Genomic DNA, 17,275 nt, shown 5'->3' with positions numbered 1-17,275 from the left:
CACTTGCAAGGCCAGGGATCGAACCCATGTCCCCAAGGATACTAGTTGGTTTCATTAACCACTGAGCCATGACAGGAACTCCTGGACCATGTTTTATATAGGTATTAATCAATCTTAAAAATGGTCACTGATGCACCATTTCAAACTCAGAACATCATGAAACATTAAACATTTCCAAACAGCAAAGACATGTAAAAATTAACTTGCAAAATAGTATATATTCAAAAACAGGCATGTGAGAATGAAAGAACTTACAAAATAATTACTTAAATTTAAGAAACTAAGAACAGCAACACAAAACCACCTCACGTAAAGAAAACCAATGATACACTTTTCGGTAAACTAAAGGGAGGTGAGAGAATAAGATGGGGATGGCATGACCTCACAGTTTCATTTCGAGCATCTAAAATAGAAGCAAAATAGATATATCTATTCACATAAAAGTCAGCAGAAATGGCTACCAATTATGCTAATCAGTCCCAAACCTGAAGATGCCATGGTAAAATATCTAGCACCCATCCTTGCAATTGATAGAAAGAACTAGAAAGTATCTGTACCTCACACGGATATACTGTAGTACTGAAACGAACTACTGCTGCGTCAACTAGTTCCTATGCAGTAGAGGCTTCTCCAATTCAAAGACTATATACAAACCTCAAGACAGAGAGCATTTTATAGGAAATTAATTTCCGGAGTTCCCATTGTGGCTCAGTGGTTAACGAATCCGACTAGGAACCATGAGGGTGTGGGTTCAATCCCTGGCCTTGCTCAGTGGGTTAAGAATCTGGCGATGCCATGAGCTGTGGTGTAGGTTGCAGACACGGCTCGGATCCCGCGTTGCTGTGACTATGGTGTAGGCTGGCGGCTACAGCTCTGATTAGACCCCTAGCCTGGGAACCTCCATATGCCGAGGGAGCGGCCCTAGAAAAGGCACAAAGACAAAAGAAAATTAATTTCCAAGCAAGAAAATTTACCTAAAACATTTTTTAAATGTTACAGCAATTTTCTTTTAATAAAGCACTTTTGGTCCATTTTAATACAAGGTTTGATTCATTACAATTCCTGCTGACATCTTTATTACTGAAATCACTTTTTGCTTAAAAGCTTTTGACTTGTTCAATATTTCAAAATAACTTTATAGTATTTTGCTTTATATAGATTAAGGAACTTGATTTCTATGGGGTGGGTGAACAACCTATACTGATGTAATTAACATGTAAAACTCCAGTTTCAAGTCTTTATTTCCCTTTAAAGTGTTTCACTTCTGTGTTCCCATTGTGGCTCAGCAGTAACAAACCCCATTAATATCCATGAGGATGCAGGTTCGATCCCTGGCTCTGCTCAGTGGGTTAAGGATCTGGTGTTGCTGTGCTGTGGTGTAGGTCGCAGACGTGGCTAGGATCTGGTATCACTGTGGTGTAGGCCAGCAGCTGCAGCTATAGCTTCAATGTGACCCTTAGCCTGGGAATTTCCATAAGCCATGGGTGCAGCCCTAAAAAAACATAACAAAGTGTTTTACTTCTAGCTGTATTGTCTGTGATTATCTCAGTCTTTTCAATAGTAGAACCCTCCAACTATATTCCTAATCCTGAAGACAAGCAATGAGGTAACTAATTTTCATAACTGACAAATTAGGATTATATGTATAAATTATTAATTTGGAGCAATGTTTGGATTCCAGATCTAATCTCAGATGTTCTGATTCAGTGGGCTGGGGATGGCATTACCTGAACCAGATAAAAGCTTCTACAAATTATTTCAATGCAGTCAGAGTTAAATGCCACCATTAGAAACTTGTAAATTGTGTGCTTAACCTCCAAATTCTTATTTCAGTCTACACGGACAAGGTATGTGTAGTCAATACTGCTGTCTATATTCAATTAAAGCAGACACAGCATTTTAGGAATAAAAATGTTGGCAACCATTTTTCTACTCTATGCCAGGCACTCTGCCATGTATCTGTTGAACTGAATAAAAGCGTCACTGAAATTAATACTCTAATAGAAGTTTAAAAGACAATTCCATAATGGAATCCAAAAGACATAGATGAGGGAAGAAACGAGGTCCCTTCAGGCTGAAGAAACAACTTTCTACCACATTTTATAAAAGTATAAAAGTACAGGCATGCAACTGATAGGAAATTTTAAAACAGTGGTTTTAGTATGTGTCTAATCTGTGTACACGAATGATCAGAATATGCACTGACTTAATTTTCAAGTCTAGTGTACAATTTGTGTTCATATCAAAATAAGACTGTACACAAATAACGTGAATATAATATATATTTTATAAAGGGGATAAAAGCAACAATTTGCACTGTAAAATGTTGTTTTGGAACATAACCTTTTTTAATAAAATGTGACACTGTATATACACTGAATGCTTCACAAAGCTACATTTGAAGGTCAAATATTCATAACCAAAAACTTAAGTAGTTATGGGTAAACACCACAAAATGCTTTTTGATTAGAAATGACTTCCTGTGTTAAAATGTATTTGAGGAGAGAAACCTGACATGGGAAACCTGGACTCATCCCAACCCCTCAGTATTAGAGAGGATGGTCACTGCACATCTGTGAGCAGTCATGTCCTTTTCAAACACATACTTGGAGGAACTGAAGTACTTCAGCTATTACACTACTTCGCACTTGAAAGTATGTAATATAACTCTAGGCAGAAATAAATATCAAATGGAAAAACAAAACTGGGCAGGCAGTCCAAAATAGAGAACAAAGTATTACATGGTTAGATAAACCAATTAGCTGATTACCACATACCAGATAATAGTATCCAGGGAAGATTAAAAGGTAAAGTATAAGTTGATGAATAGTAGAAGAAAAAAAGAGCAGGGGAAAGATTTTTGTCCACAAATGAGGAAGAATGGACAGAAGACAAAATAAACAGCAACAACCATCATCTGCCAAAAGGAACAGTGACATTACACTCAGGTGAAACCAAGTTCCACTGCCAACGTGGCAATTGGGGTGGTGATATTTAAAGGTGCAAACTTGAACCTAGTAGATAACTAGATCTAATGCACAGCACAGAGATTACAGTCAACAATACGATATTATAAACCACAAAATTGCAAAGAAACTGTATCTTAATTGTTCTCAATAAAAAAAAACCAATAATTATGTGACATGGTAGAGGTTTAGCTAATGCCATGGTAATGATCATACTGCAATATATAAATCTATCAAATCAAGACCCTGTACACAACACGTTAAAGTTACATATCAATTATATCTCAATAAAAAATTAAAAATTTTAAAAGCCTAGAATTTTCAAAATGCCCACTGGAAGAGGTAAGCTATTGAATATCATGGAGACAATAGGGCAGGAGAGGGTATAGAAAAATTACAGCAACGTTCATTGTCTTTAGACAACTGAACTAATAATAAAAACAAGCTGTTAAAGCTTCAACAAAAAAATATTACAGATACCTTAGAAACTTAAAGCTTGGTTAAAATTAATTTAATAGCTAGTATTCAAATTCTTAGTATTTTATATTACATAGAGTTGATAGCTTAATTAAATGAAACAAATGATTTACACATTCCACATTAATAAATAAAATAATAAAAGAGGCATTTCACAGATTCAAAAAGTGGTTTCTAAAAGGAAGAATATATCATCATGCCTTGACTTATTCCTTGTCTTAATATCCTGGCATAAAAAAATAAAATAACAATAAAATTCCTGAGTCTATAAAGGGTATAAGAGGCACCTGGAAATGGTTTCTAGAGAAAAGTGTAAAAAAAAAAAATATATATGGAAATGCTATTTCACTCAGAGGGCATTGAGAGAAAACTGCACTGTCAGTTGTGTAGAAAAAAAAAAATTCTATTTTAAGAAATGACAAATAAAATCAGCCTCTAGTCCCCCCCACAATATTTCCAGCCAATCCTATGAGAGGCATTTTATCATTTTGCAGCCTCTTCCATTTCATTAATCTATCCATTCAAGGAAAACTAAGCACCTGGTAAAACTCTAAGCTAACACATAAGTCTCACTTGTGTTCAACTCATTTCCTTTGAATCATCTCTGTAACTGTCACTTTCCTAACCCTTTCATATTCCTAACCCTTTCAACTGGCACTTATTTTCAAATATGAAATTTGACTCATATTGGTATCCCAGCCAATAATCCCCAAGTTTCCATTAAAAAGCTACCTTTTTTACTTTTAAAAATCAAAAAAAAGTTCTAATGCTGGCATATTTTCAGAAAACTTAAACATGTAATTATCAGGGAGAATTTTTATATAATTTTCATTAAATAGATGCATTGGCATTACCTCATCAAAGAATATAGGTGTTGCTATATATTATTTTCTATTTATTAGCCTCATATGAAGGAAGTAATTTTAATAGTCTACCAGGATGTGAAAATTAGAGACATTATATAAAACTATTTGTCAAATTAGTGTACTTTTATTGAAGTAATGATAGCACACTGCCTCAAATATGTAATGAATGTAAAGCAATTATCATTACTATTAAAAAGTAATGAAATAAAATTCTGAATTAATTATATGGAGATAAATAGGCAACCAATCCTACCTAGGAGGGTATTATCTGAAGCAGGGAAGAAAAACAACAAAAGATCATGTAGAAATGTTATCCTGGAATGGACTCTGGTTCAGATAATATTAAACTAGTTAATAAATTAAGAATTGGTACCTCCACCACTCAACTAAACACATGAAATCTTTTTTGGCCTATTTAATGGGAAAATAACACCAAGTGATTAAAAAGTAAGATGAGAATTAACCTCACATTTCTGAGGATGAGCAGAGTGACAGAAACAGAAGTATTAAATTCTAGGTCAGGAAAATGGATTTCACAAACATTATCTATACTGGCTGCAGAGAAGTTTTAGATATGGTAGATAAACAGAGAACTAAAAAAGGGTTGAAAAAGCTTATTTGTTAGATATTTTTATACATATTATTTAATCTTTGTAACAATTTTGTGTAATTGGTACTGCTACTTCAGTTCCACAGATAACAAAGAGGATCAGAAAAGCTAGGCATCTTGCCCAAAGTCACACAATTAGTTTCGTGGCAAGGTCAAATTTTAAAACCAAATTTGCTCGCTCAAGAGCTGTTTTCATAGTACCAAAACAGAATGAATCTGTTTCAGAAATACATTTTGGGAGAGAAGTTATTACCAGAGACAGAAATAAAACAGGAGGCCCTGGAATGCATTTCATGTGTGGGTGAAAAGAAGGAATCTATTATGAAAATAAACTGTATTTTATTTAAATATTTTACCATCTAAAACATACTGTATATGCTATATCCCTCTATCCAAGAGGGAAAGGAAATGAGGCAAAGAAGACCTAATCTGTAATGGACAGATTGTTTGCACCACCCCCACACCAAAATACTCTTTTTACCCGCCCCCACTCTTTTTTAGATGGGAACAGTGTATTTAGAAAATTGAGCTCTGCTCAAAAACTGGGCATAACTGGTCTAAAAATAACACCTTTGATAAACAATCACCGAGAATGGACATTTGGCCTAATTCTGGCTAATGAGACGCAAAGTGAAGTATTCTTTAAGAGATGAACATGAAGTCAGGATCTTTCACCTCTATGACATGATTAATCAATTATTTATTGAGCATTTATTATATGCTAGCACTATACTAAGCACCTATACCACTACTCTATAATGTCTTTCTTTATGAGACATGAAAAAGAAATCATCTCATTCTGATCGCACCTGGCAACCAGCTTTAAGAATAAGCCAAAAGACAAGAAAATACATCATTAATGAAACCTTAGATCAGCTGAATCAACCAATCCTGAAGGCTGGACTTTATATCATATGAACTACTTTTTTATTGCTATTTTAACAACAGCTTCAGTTGGAGTTTTCTGAGGTTGTAGCCCAAAGCATCTATACCAATACTCTGTGCTAGCAAACAACCTTTTCAGGTAGTGTAAAAGTCATCAGAGGTTCCACATCTATCCGCATGAAGCTAACATAATAGCCAGTCCACTTTAGGAAAATTGGAGGCCACTTAAGGGGAAAGGGGCATATCATTCCTTCTGATTCCTAACTTCACTTAAACTAAATGCTAAGCACTTATAGCAATACACTGAAATACCTCCTCTTTGATGCCTAAAAACAATGCCTAAAATTCTCTGGAAAATAGACAGGAACACTGGAGAGAGAAGCCTTAAAAAGTCAACATCAAGATGTGATTAAAAAAAATCAAATGAAGCCTTCTCATTATAGGCAGAGAAATATCAAGGACTCCTGAAATTCTTTTTTATGTTCATAGAAATGAAACATATCAGAGTGGCATCAAGTACTTTAAATAAATGGAGGAAAGGCCCCAAACAAAAAGACTGCACTTACTTAAGGCAATTTTGCTAAAATTGCTGACTTGAAGGTTTCTTAACCTTTAACTATGCTTGAACAAATAGAAGTTTGTACACAGGAAGCTTTCTGTTGAACACAAATGAGTAAGCAAGAACCCTATGAAGCTGCCACAGAATACGGGTCAACACTGTTTCCCGAATAAAGGAAATTTTATATATTGCCACCTTGATGGAAACAGAGCTTGGCATTCATAGAATTGTTTAAAGTACCACTGTACTGATATTCAGAGATAACCACATTCCATAATTTGGGATAATCTGATTACTTTTTTCCACTCAAATATATTTCCTGGACAACATTTACGAAACTGATACAAAAAAACACTTCCACAAAATAAGTTTATTTTGTGTTATAAGACATTTTAAGAGTCTGGTTAGCTGGTTTACACTGTGAATGTCCAAGAGGAGATCAAAATATGCAAGATGGCATATCTGAACTAATTTTCCATTTCAAATCCATTCATATGCCATAGTATAGTTTGAGAAACGCTGCTTTAAGCTTGAGGAAAACTGATAACTTCTAGGCATCCTTTATTCTCCACGTTACTTACATTTATCCTGGGGCCTATTCTACCAACTGCACTTACCTTTGACAACTGTGTCATCTGAATACTTTACAATCTACTTTAGTGTTTGGGGCATATATCTCTCTCTCTCTTTCATACCATTAGCATTGTTCTTTATAAACTCATGAAAGATGGAAACAGTCTTTGCAAAATTATCTATTTTAAAACAATTAGGCACTCCTAAATACTGTTTTTTAAAAAATTTCAGGAGTTCTTAATTTATTAGTGAATTCAAATTACAACCTACTGTAAAGTCATTCCTTATCCTTTATCTCCCTCCTGACCCTTCAGAATGAAGATAATCTGCAATGAAGATATTTAGAACACGGCAACCATTATAGATAGCACAAGAAACTCAATGAAAAATTTTGAGAAATACTAAATTCTATAGAAAGTAAAATATTTAACCAACAATGTATTATTTTGCTCAACAATCACCCTCATAAACAGTCAATTCAAATGACTTGTAAAGAACATACTTTTTAATAAACTTAAGATATGAGGCATGCTCTGCTGGTAGAGGTCAATAGACTGACCACAGAAGTTAAATGGTCAGTGATGGGATCACAGAGACAAAATCATTAAGCAGCTGCTTCTGACCTCTGTGATGCCAATCACTAAAGAGTGGAGTGATTCAGATGTCCAAACTGAGATTGAAACCTTCACCCTTTCCTAATGATAGGCCACAATTAAAACATTTTTTAAAAAATATTTAATGATATAGTTACCTATGCCTTAGCATCGTAACTACTCTGTACTCGGAAACCCAACCTTATGTATGTATCCTCAGTCCATAGCTGATACACGGTTCTTTCACCTAAACTTTCAAATATTCTTTTGAAGTACCAATATAAATTCCAACATTTCTCAATGTTCTAATATATAACAACTCCCTCCCCAAAGAAACACTGTATCTTGGAAAAAAAAAAACCAGCAACCTACCTTTAAACTAGACTCATAGTCTGTGTTCACTTTGAACATAAGCCCAAGACGCAAATGAATTTCCTTGGCTCGACAAAAGCTGGGATCAACATAAAGCACCTCCTGAAATGCTTTAATTGCCCTGAAAGAACATAGACATAAGATATCTTTACTTTTTAACACTTAACATGAATTTTTTGCTCGGTAGCACAGTACAATTTCTGTTTTATTCAATACTGTTTTAAAGAAAATGCCCATTTTATAAAAATGATGTGAATGAACATTAAAAAAAAAAAAAAAAAGACTGGGAAAGGGCACGTTGGTCTTTTATGTAACTGAATATGTATAATTTAATATAAAAGAGGATCAGAGGAATTTATTCCCAATTATTTGAATAACATACATGGCATAATAAAATTCTCAGTGTAAATAACTGATTTCATTATTTCTAGAATTTATTAAGGGAGAGAGTGGGGAGGTAGAATAGTTTTGTTTTTAAGGGAGGATATATTAATCCTGTTTCTAGTCTACTCCACAAAATTGTCTTTTTAATTTTTTTATTATTTTTTTAATTATAGCTGATTTACAATGTTGTGCCAATTTCTGCTGTACAGCAAAGCAACTCACATATATATATACACACATTCTTTTTCATTATTCTTTCCCATCATGGTCTATCCCAGGAAACTGGATATAGTTCCCTGTGCTACACCGTAGGACCTTGTTTATCCTTTCCAAAGTTATTTATTAGTCCGCATCTACTGATTCCAAATTCCCAGTCTATCCTTCTCCCTCCCCCTTCCCCCTTGGCAACCACAAGTCTGTTCTCTATGTCTGTGAGTCTGTTTCTGTTTTTCGTAGATAGGTTCATTTGCGTCCTATTTTAGATTCTACGTGTAAGTGATATATGGTATTACTCTCTTTCTGACTTATTTCAATTATGATAATCTCTACATGCGTCCATGTTGCTGCAAATGGCATTATCTCTTTTTATGCAGCTGAGTAGTCCATTATATATATATGTGTGTGTGTGTGTATATATATATATAATAGCAGTCCAGTCCATTATCTATATATACACACCACATTTTCTTCCCCCCCCTTTTTTTTTTTGGTCTTTTTTGCCATTTCTTGGGCCACTCCCGCGGCATATGGAGGTTACCAGGCTAGGGGTCGAATCAGAGCTGTAGCCGTCAGCATAAGCCAGAGCCACAGCAATGTGGGATCCGAGCTGCGACTGCAGCCTACACCACAGCTCACGGCAACGCCGGATCCTTAACCCACTGAGCAAGGCCAGGGATCAAACCCGCAACCTCATGGTTCCTAGTCGGATTCGTTAACCACTGAGGCATGACGGGAACTCCATACACCACATTTTCTTAATCCATTCATCTGTCAGTGGTGAGTCTTCTTTACTAAAACTTTATATTTCTTGGGAGTTCCCGTTGTGGCGCAGTGCAAATGAATCCGACTAGGAACCATGAGGTTGAAGGTTCGATTCCTGGCCTCACTCAGTGGGTTAAGGATCCAGCGTTGCTGTGAGCTGTGGTGTAGGTCACAGATGTGGCTCAGATCCTGTGTTGCTGTGGCTCTGGCACAGGCCAGCAGCTGTAGCTCCGATTAGACCCCTAGCCTGGGAACCTCCATATGCTGTGGGTGTGGCCCTGAAAAAACAAAAGACAAAAAACAAAACAAAACAAAACTTTATATTTCCATCTTTCATATTTAGGTTTACAATCCATCTGCCCCACATTTTTTACATTATATGAGTAAGAGGTCAATTTTCTCTTTTTTCTATACAGATATCCAATAGCCCCTACATCATCTATAGAAAAGATTGTCTTTACCACAACTCCATAGTGCCACACTGTCCTAAATCAAATGTCCATATCAAGTATCTTAGTCTATTTGTGGGCTCTCTGCTATGTGTCACTTTATGTCTATCAGTCCATCTTTGCCCCAAATTCACATTTTATTTTTTATAAAAGTTCTTAATTACCAGTACAACATATATACATGGACAAGGAAAAAACACTTTTTCACTGAATACATTTTATATCGCTTAATTTGATCAGGTGAATGCACTATGTACTCCAAAATGAATTAAAATTATAACAAAGGAAATGTCTACTTTGAATTTTAAAAATTATAGTATCACACATAACAGTATTTTAGGCATCATTTTAAATCTATACATGATTTAAGGCTTGTCACAAGTAAAAGCTAATATATTCTTTGCAAAGCTTTTGAAATCAACTATTCCCTGCCTCTGTTTAATCTTAAAGGTGACTATTTAGAATCTTAGACAATTACAAAACACAAGTCAATCTTTTAAATAAAAAGTTCAAAATATAATACTATAAAAGAGAGCAAAACAATATTCCCTATGTCTTTAGGTAACTTTCTTTTGACTTGTATATTATCTATTCCCCCCACACACTATGTGGTTATATACACTTATTATAAAATTAAGAGTTTTAAAAGGTAATATTTATTGTGAGAGGTGGGGACAGTAGGTCTGGTATCAGATACCTTTGCATCTGGTTAAATACCTTCTTCCTAAAGAGCAGCTTGGCATCTATGTTTTAGATGGCTTTCAAATGGTTAGGAGTGTGTATGTGTTTTATTATCTGGTATGTATATGCAGGAGAAGGGAATCAAGAAAGAATTTGTGCAAATTACCTTTCCCATTCTAAGGCAGCTTCCTATTTCTCTCAGACTTCAAGATACTCATCCGCATCTGCTAAGTCCTCTGTACTTTTTTCAAACCTTTCTAATACGAGGAGATGCAACTACAGCCTCTATATTCTCTTGGTCATGTCTAATAGCACCACCTTCTAACAGAACAGGCAATTGTGTGTGTGCACATGCACGAGAAAGACAGAGTTGGTGTGTATGTGGGTGTGTGTGTATGTGTGTGAGAGAGAGAGAGAGAGAGTTGGGGGATATAACACTGGGGAAGAGACATTAAAAAATGTTAGGAGGAGAACTGCACCATAAATGATACCAATTAAAACATAAGATATGGAGTTCCCATTGTGGCTCAGTGGTAACGAACCCATCCAGCATCCACGAGGACGTGGGTTCAATCCTCAGCCTCACTCAGTGGGTTAAGGATCTGGCATTGCCACGAGCTGTGGTATAGGTCGTGGATGCAGCTTGGATCTGGTATTACTGTGGCTGTGGCATAGGCCAGCAACTATAGCTCTGATTCGACCCTTAGCCTGGGAACTTCCATATGCCATGTGTGCAGCCCTAAAAGACAAAAAATGACAAAAAGAAAAAAAAAAAAATCCAAAAAAAACCCTCCATAAGCTATAACTGGGAAAAGGTATGCAGGGGTTTTGAAAGCTTCTAGGGTGATGGCAATGTTTTATTTCTTGACCCAAGTAATAGTTAATGAATGTTTATTTTATAAATAACATGTAAAGTTTATAAGTTTGTAAAATTTTCTTTAGATATATTTTATAATAATAAAAGTTGAGGGTAATGCTTCATAAATTCCTTAATTAACTTTATCTTATGATACAGGTCAGAAAACTCCTATAGATAGGGTCAGACCTAAAGCATATGTCCACATATGCCAATTAAAAACCCAGGCAGGCCTTAGTCAAATACATGAAAGAGAATGAATGGAAGTAGAAAACTGCAAAGGAAAGAAGGAATAAAAGAGAAAAACGGTATAAGGAAGAATGTATGACAAAGGGAAGATGGAAAATATAGAGCATCAATAACAAGTCCTCAGGAGAAGTACTTCCTACTCTGTTTCTATTTCTAGCCTTTTCCCAACCTATTATTCATTGACATCCTTTACTCCATGGGTACCTTTAGTTCTTATCTAACCTAGTTCACAAAGTAACACAAGTGCAAAGAAACAGGTTTATTTTCAGAAGTTCTCTAATACAATGTTAATACACTGGAAATTAAAAAAAAAAAAAAAAGGATTAACTTACCAGCAAAAATACACATTTCAACACACTTGTCTGGACTATACTTATGTCTGCTCTTTAAGGACCATCAAAAGCGCCCATGACAAGGTAAGATGAAATATATCTATTCATTAAGTTCTCCTAGATGTTTCAAAGTTTCCCTCAAATTCAGTATTTGCAGATTCAATCTTTAATATCTCATTATTAGATAACCAAAGAGACTCCTTAAAGACTTCCCTTGCTCTGCTCTGGCTTGCCTATGCTTCCTTAAACATGTGGCTCCCATGATTGCCTACTAACCACGATACTCTTAAGTCAAATCCCCATGTAGCATTTAAGGTCTGTGAGCAGTTATACCCATTTCCAGTTACACTCTAACACTGCTCCTCCTCAGCTGTGAGCCCGCTTACCTTAGGGTTCCTTCATGCAAATGCTAGCCCTGGGGATTTCACTGCTTCTCCTCAGGATAGTCTCCTGACCTGGAATCTTCTCACTCTTCTGATTCACTCTAAATCCACTATTACCTTTAAGCCTCACCCCCCACCCCCCAAACTCAATGCCAACTATTTCTTTTTTAACTTTGTGTTAACCAACAGTTAGATCGACTCTATAATCAAATAATTTTATTCTCTACCTATCAGTGTACTATAGATACTACAGTGTATCTCCAGTTTTTCCTAGTCTATACCTTGAGGTCTATATTCTGCTTTTATTTTTAAATATTCTAGATATTATAAGAAAATGTTTAATAGATGTTTACTGATGCCATCACTTTTGGGGGGAGCCACACTTGCAGCATGTGGCAGTTCCCAAGCTAAGAACCAAAATGACACCAAAGCAGTGATAACACTGGATCCTTAACCCACTGGCCCACCAGGGAACTCCAAGTGTCATCACTTTTATAGTTAGCTTACTGGACTTCTTGTTGAGGGGTTGGGATGGGATGCTCCATAGCCTCTTTACTGATCAGCTCTCCTCAGCGAACAAAATAGATCTAAGTATTTTCATTTTCTTTACTAAACTTTCTATCCATCTTTCTCTCCTGTGTGTTGCTCCCATTTTTTCCCTTTGGGGCTGGGAGAAGAAAGGGGGAAAAAATGTGTTTATGCCTTTGGAAAGAAGGGAACATACAGAGAAAACAGGAACCACTCAGACTACATTCTAATTTTGTTCATCGTTTTACTGCATTCATATCTCACCAAGCTACATGCAGCCAGTAAATGATGTCTGCAGCACAAGCTAGATTAAAAGACCAACACGTACAAATTCTACTGACGTCAGTATTCTGATTGATAAAGTTTTTTTGACCACACCCATGGCATGTGGAAGTTCCTGGGCCAGGGATCAAACTCACAATACAACAGCAACCCAAGCCACAGCAATGACGTTGGATCCTTAACATACTGTACTGCAAAAGAACTGCAGACAATTTTAGAACATGAGAAATGGCTACCTAAAACTATAAAATACAATTAATGATACAATGCCTGGAAAAGTTTATAGCTTTCAAATATTATAGTCTCTACTGAAATTTTTGAAAAGTTCATACTGCCAAGCATGAATATCCACGCATTTTCTTCTTAAAATGTAAAAAAGTAGCTTTTATATAGCACCAAAGTTATTTCTATAGATTTTCGGTTTAAATTTTTTGCTTTTAATTCTTGTTACTGTTAACAATTTTAAAAAGGAAACGATAAAAAGCTAAAACTTCAATAGTACTACCTGCAAAAAACACACATATGCTGAGTGTATTTTAAAATAATGGTCAGGAGTTTCTGTCGTGGCTCAGTGGTTAACAAATCTGACTAGGAAGCATGAGGTTGCGGGTTCGGTCCCTGCCCTTGCTCAGTGGGTTAACGATCCAGTGTTGCCGTGAGCTGTGGTGTAGATTGCAGACGTGGCTCGGATCCCACATTGCTGTGGCTCTGGCGTAGGCTGGTGGCTACAGCTCCGATTCGACCCCTAGCCTGAGAACCTCCATATGCCGCAGGAGCGGCCCAAGAAATAGCAAAAAGACAAAATTAAAAAAAAAAAAATTTTAATAAAATAAAATAATGGTCATTTTTAATAAGATTTCTAGAAAGTCATTTTTTATAAAAAGCCTCTTTTAGAACTTTACCAAACTATAATGAAAACAATGATATGAACTAAATATCCTAGCACAATAAAACTTTGAAACAATAAAACTAAGTTCTCTGAAGCTAATGAAGCTGAGTCTAGATTTTTCCATCAGGGATATCTGAAGGAATAAAGGAGCTAATTCCACAAATGTTCATACTAATAAAAGGGAGAATATTCTAGCTCTAAATCAATAATAATATATATACATCACAGATAATATATTTGTACACACACACACTCACAGAAATTCAGAGGTTCTTTTAAAATGAGACAAATAGTAAGATTTGATGAGGAAATCAAAGGGACAGGTAAGGTAAGATTTTTTAAAGGTGGAAATGGAAAAAGGCAGACCAAATAGAGTAGTAAATGGCACGAAGCAAGTTATACAGGTAAAAAATGCTCTAGATATTTTCAGGGTAATGTTCACACAGTAGTGACTGACCCAAAGAATATATTTAGGGGAACAATAGGCTAGAAAGATCATTTGAGTTTGTAACAGAGAGGACCTTAAATGTGAGGCTAAGTTAGAACTACCACACACCAGGTTATTCCCACTGACATTTGCTAATGTATTACCTCCTGGTTTGTTTGCCCGCTCTACCCATCTTCATTTCATCACTGCAAATGGGGGATGCCTCTGTCCTTCCCTTACTACAAAATTTATGTTTTTACCCATAATTTCCCTGAAGCTTAATCAGTCCCAGGGCTTCCAAATTCCCTCTGGTTGTCACTGGTAACTTTAATTTTACCAAAACTGCCTTAGTTATCTGCTAGTTTTTTCAAAACAGAAGCGAACAGAATAAACTCAAGACATGTTAACAGGAACTGTTTTATTTTAATGGAAATATACGTAAATTTTTGATGTAAGAGCATTAGTTTGCATTATGATAGCTAAAAAATCATGTATTAAATCTTAAGCTTTTGCCAGACTTCATGCTAAACAAGCTTCAGGATCAATGGTGCTATCTCAACTACATTAGGTTTATGTTTCCACCCAAAGCAGGGACAAAGAGTAAAGATTCCTACACCCCTAAGAACACTTGAAATTGATCCTATGCTAGGGAAATGAATCCTAGAGAAACTTCACTTGTAATGTTTTAACATGTCTGTCTTTTTGAACTCACCTCCATCCCATTCCCCTACACCTTGCTGATGTTGACATAATAATAACCACTACATTTCCTTACCATACCTTGTCAATTAGATTTGGGAAGCTAATTTCAAAAACCCCATGCCTCTAGCACAGGATTATGTAGCTCTTTGATTGACCACTCTAAGACTATTCTGATACTGCTCAACGAGAATACAAAAGGTTACCGGCTAATGATTAGGATGTTCAGAGGGGTATATTTAGAACTATGGCTACAAGTTATAGTAATTTCTAACTGTATGTATTCAATTCCTTTCACCCAAGGATATAGGTGTCTTCCTATAAAGGCAGGGAGAACCTCACTTCAAGGTACCCTTAGCAATTTGCCGCCCTCATGAAGAAGAACAAGTGAAGGCATGAGCACACACTCACGCGCACGTAAAGGAATGGCTTTACAGATACTGGTTCTAGCTCTCTACTACATGTATTTTACTTTGTGCTTCTATGTCATCCTTTCTCCATCTGGACATCTTTTTTAAAATTTTGGTCACAGATTACTGTGTATGATAACAATAAAACTGAGTAATTATGATAAATTCAACGAGAATTTAACAGTTGCTCCCCTAGTTTCTGGCATGGAATCGTCTAAGAACAGGCTGCAACTGAAACTAGAAAAACTGACCATATAACTGATCTAGAAGCTAACCCAAAACACTCTAAAAGAAAAAAAAAAAAGGCAGCATAATATGGCAAGAAGCAAAACAAACAGGTTAACAGATAAAACTAGTTAATAAAATTTCTCTTAATAATTGATTAAGTCACCATCACCAACCCCAAAACACATATTGGTGTGGTTACATACATTATTCTCAAATATTTAATCTAATTAAATGCTAACAGACATCATTTCCGAATATCAAATTTTACTTAAATTATAAATGCACCAGAGAGAACATTCTGAGACATCATAGACAGATTCTTAGAGCTGACAAGACAAGAAACACTCTTCTCTACAAACATTTTTTTCAACAAATCACACAGAACTTAGTGTGGGGGTAGGGGGGCCACGCTGCTCTATAAATAAAACACAAAAATAGTATTAACTTAAGGAAGTTCTTATCAGTTAAGGCTATACTCTAAAATTCTCACCAAGCACCTACACCAGGCTTTCTAATTCTGTGGCTGTTCAAGAAACAGCAAGATAAGTGAAAGCCAAAGTTGGAGCACAGAGCGTGTGAAAGAAAATTTGACAAGCAAGAGAGAAAACACACATCTATGATGGATTCAGACAGGGTGTGAGATAGATCATTTTAGGAAGCAGCTAGAGCTGAAACTCAAGACTCGGGAAAATGGTAGTAACCAGGACAGGATAAACAGAACAAAAGATGGACACTGCAGCATTCTTATATCATTTCAGTTTCATTTCTTAAGTCAATTGAAGGACATAGAAAGCATACATAGATAGCAAAAGATACAATTTTCCACAGCTACAAGCCCCCTAACTTAACATGGTCACATACTTATTAATGCAATCTAATTTTGAGCTGATGATGGTTTCATCTCACTATTGAGTCTATGCTTTTATCTACAGGGACCTCATAAGTTATCACAGACAGGTGAAACTGGCTGGTGTGAAATATATATCTATATCCATTTCTAAATTTTCAAGTTACTCACCTTGAGTTTTACCTAAATTATTTCTGCTTGGCCATAAAGACTGTACCAATGTGCTCAGGAGAACAATTACAAATACTGATTAAAAAATAACCACAGGGGAGTTCCTATTGTGGTGCAGCAGAAACAAATCTGACTAGTATCCATGAGGATGTGGGTTCAATTCCTGACCTCACTCGGGGATCCGGCGTTGCTGTGAGCTGTAGTGTAGGCTGGCAGCTCCGATTTGACCCTTAGCCTAGGAACTTCCATATGCCGCAGATGCGAACCCCCACCCCCAGAAAAAAAAAAAAAAAAAACACAAAAAAACACAAAAAAACAAAACAAAACACGGGAGTTCCCATTGTGGCTCAGTGATAACGAACCCGACTAGTATCCATGAGGACACGGGTTCCATCCCTGGCCTCGCTCAACAGGTTAAGGATCCGGCACTGCTGTGAGCTGTGGTGTAGATTGCAAACGTGGCTCGGATCTGGCATTGCTGTGTCTGTGGTGTAGGCCAGCAGGTGTAGCTCTGATTCGACCCCTAGCCTGGAAACTTTCATATGCCACGGGGGCAGCCCTAAAAAGACAAAAAAAAA

The 17,275-nt window shown here is 36.1% G+C and overlaps 1 protein-coding gene across 9 annotated transcripts in view; it reads right to left on the bottom strand.

Annotated features, from left to right (window-relative positions):
* KDM6A (lysine demethylase 6A) overlaps positions 1 to 17,275 on the bottom strand; it is a 199,810-nt gene that overhangs the window by 79,953 nt on the left and 102,582 nt on the right. For all 9 annotated transcript variants that reach the window (XR_014835286.1, XM_085007699.1, XM_085007700.1 and 6 more), the window contains exon 6: positions 7,902 to 8,022. Coding sequence is in view for 8 of the 9 variants with exons in the window: in XM_085007699.1 (XP_084863825.1) it covers positions 7,902 to 8,022 (121 nt within the window). In the remaining variant the exon portion in view is untranslated. The remainder of the gene's footprint in view (positions 1 to 7,901; positions 8,023 to 17,275) is intronic.

This window comes from Sus scrofa, chromosome X, assembly GCF_054392235.1.
Source record: "Sus scrofa isolate SSC_HxYL_T2T_F1_AM1 chromosome X, Sscrofa_HxYL_maternal_Yorkshire_Landrace_v2.0, whole genome shotgun sequence".
NCBI classification, from domain to species: Eukaryota; Metazoa; Chordata; class Mammalia; order Artiodactyla; family Suidae; genus Sus; species Sus scrofa.
This window is presented reverse-complemented; position numbering and strand designations above follow the sequence as displayed.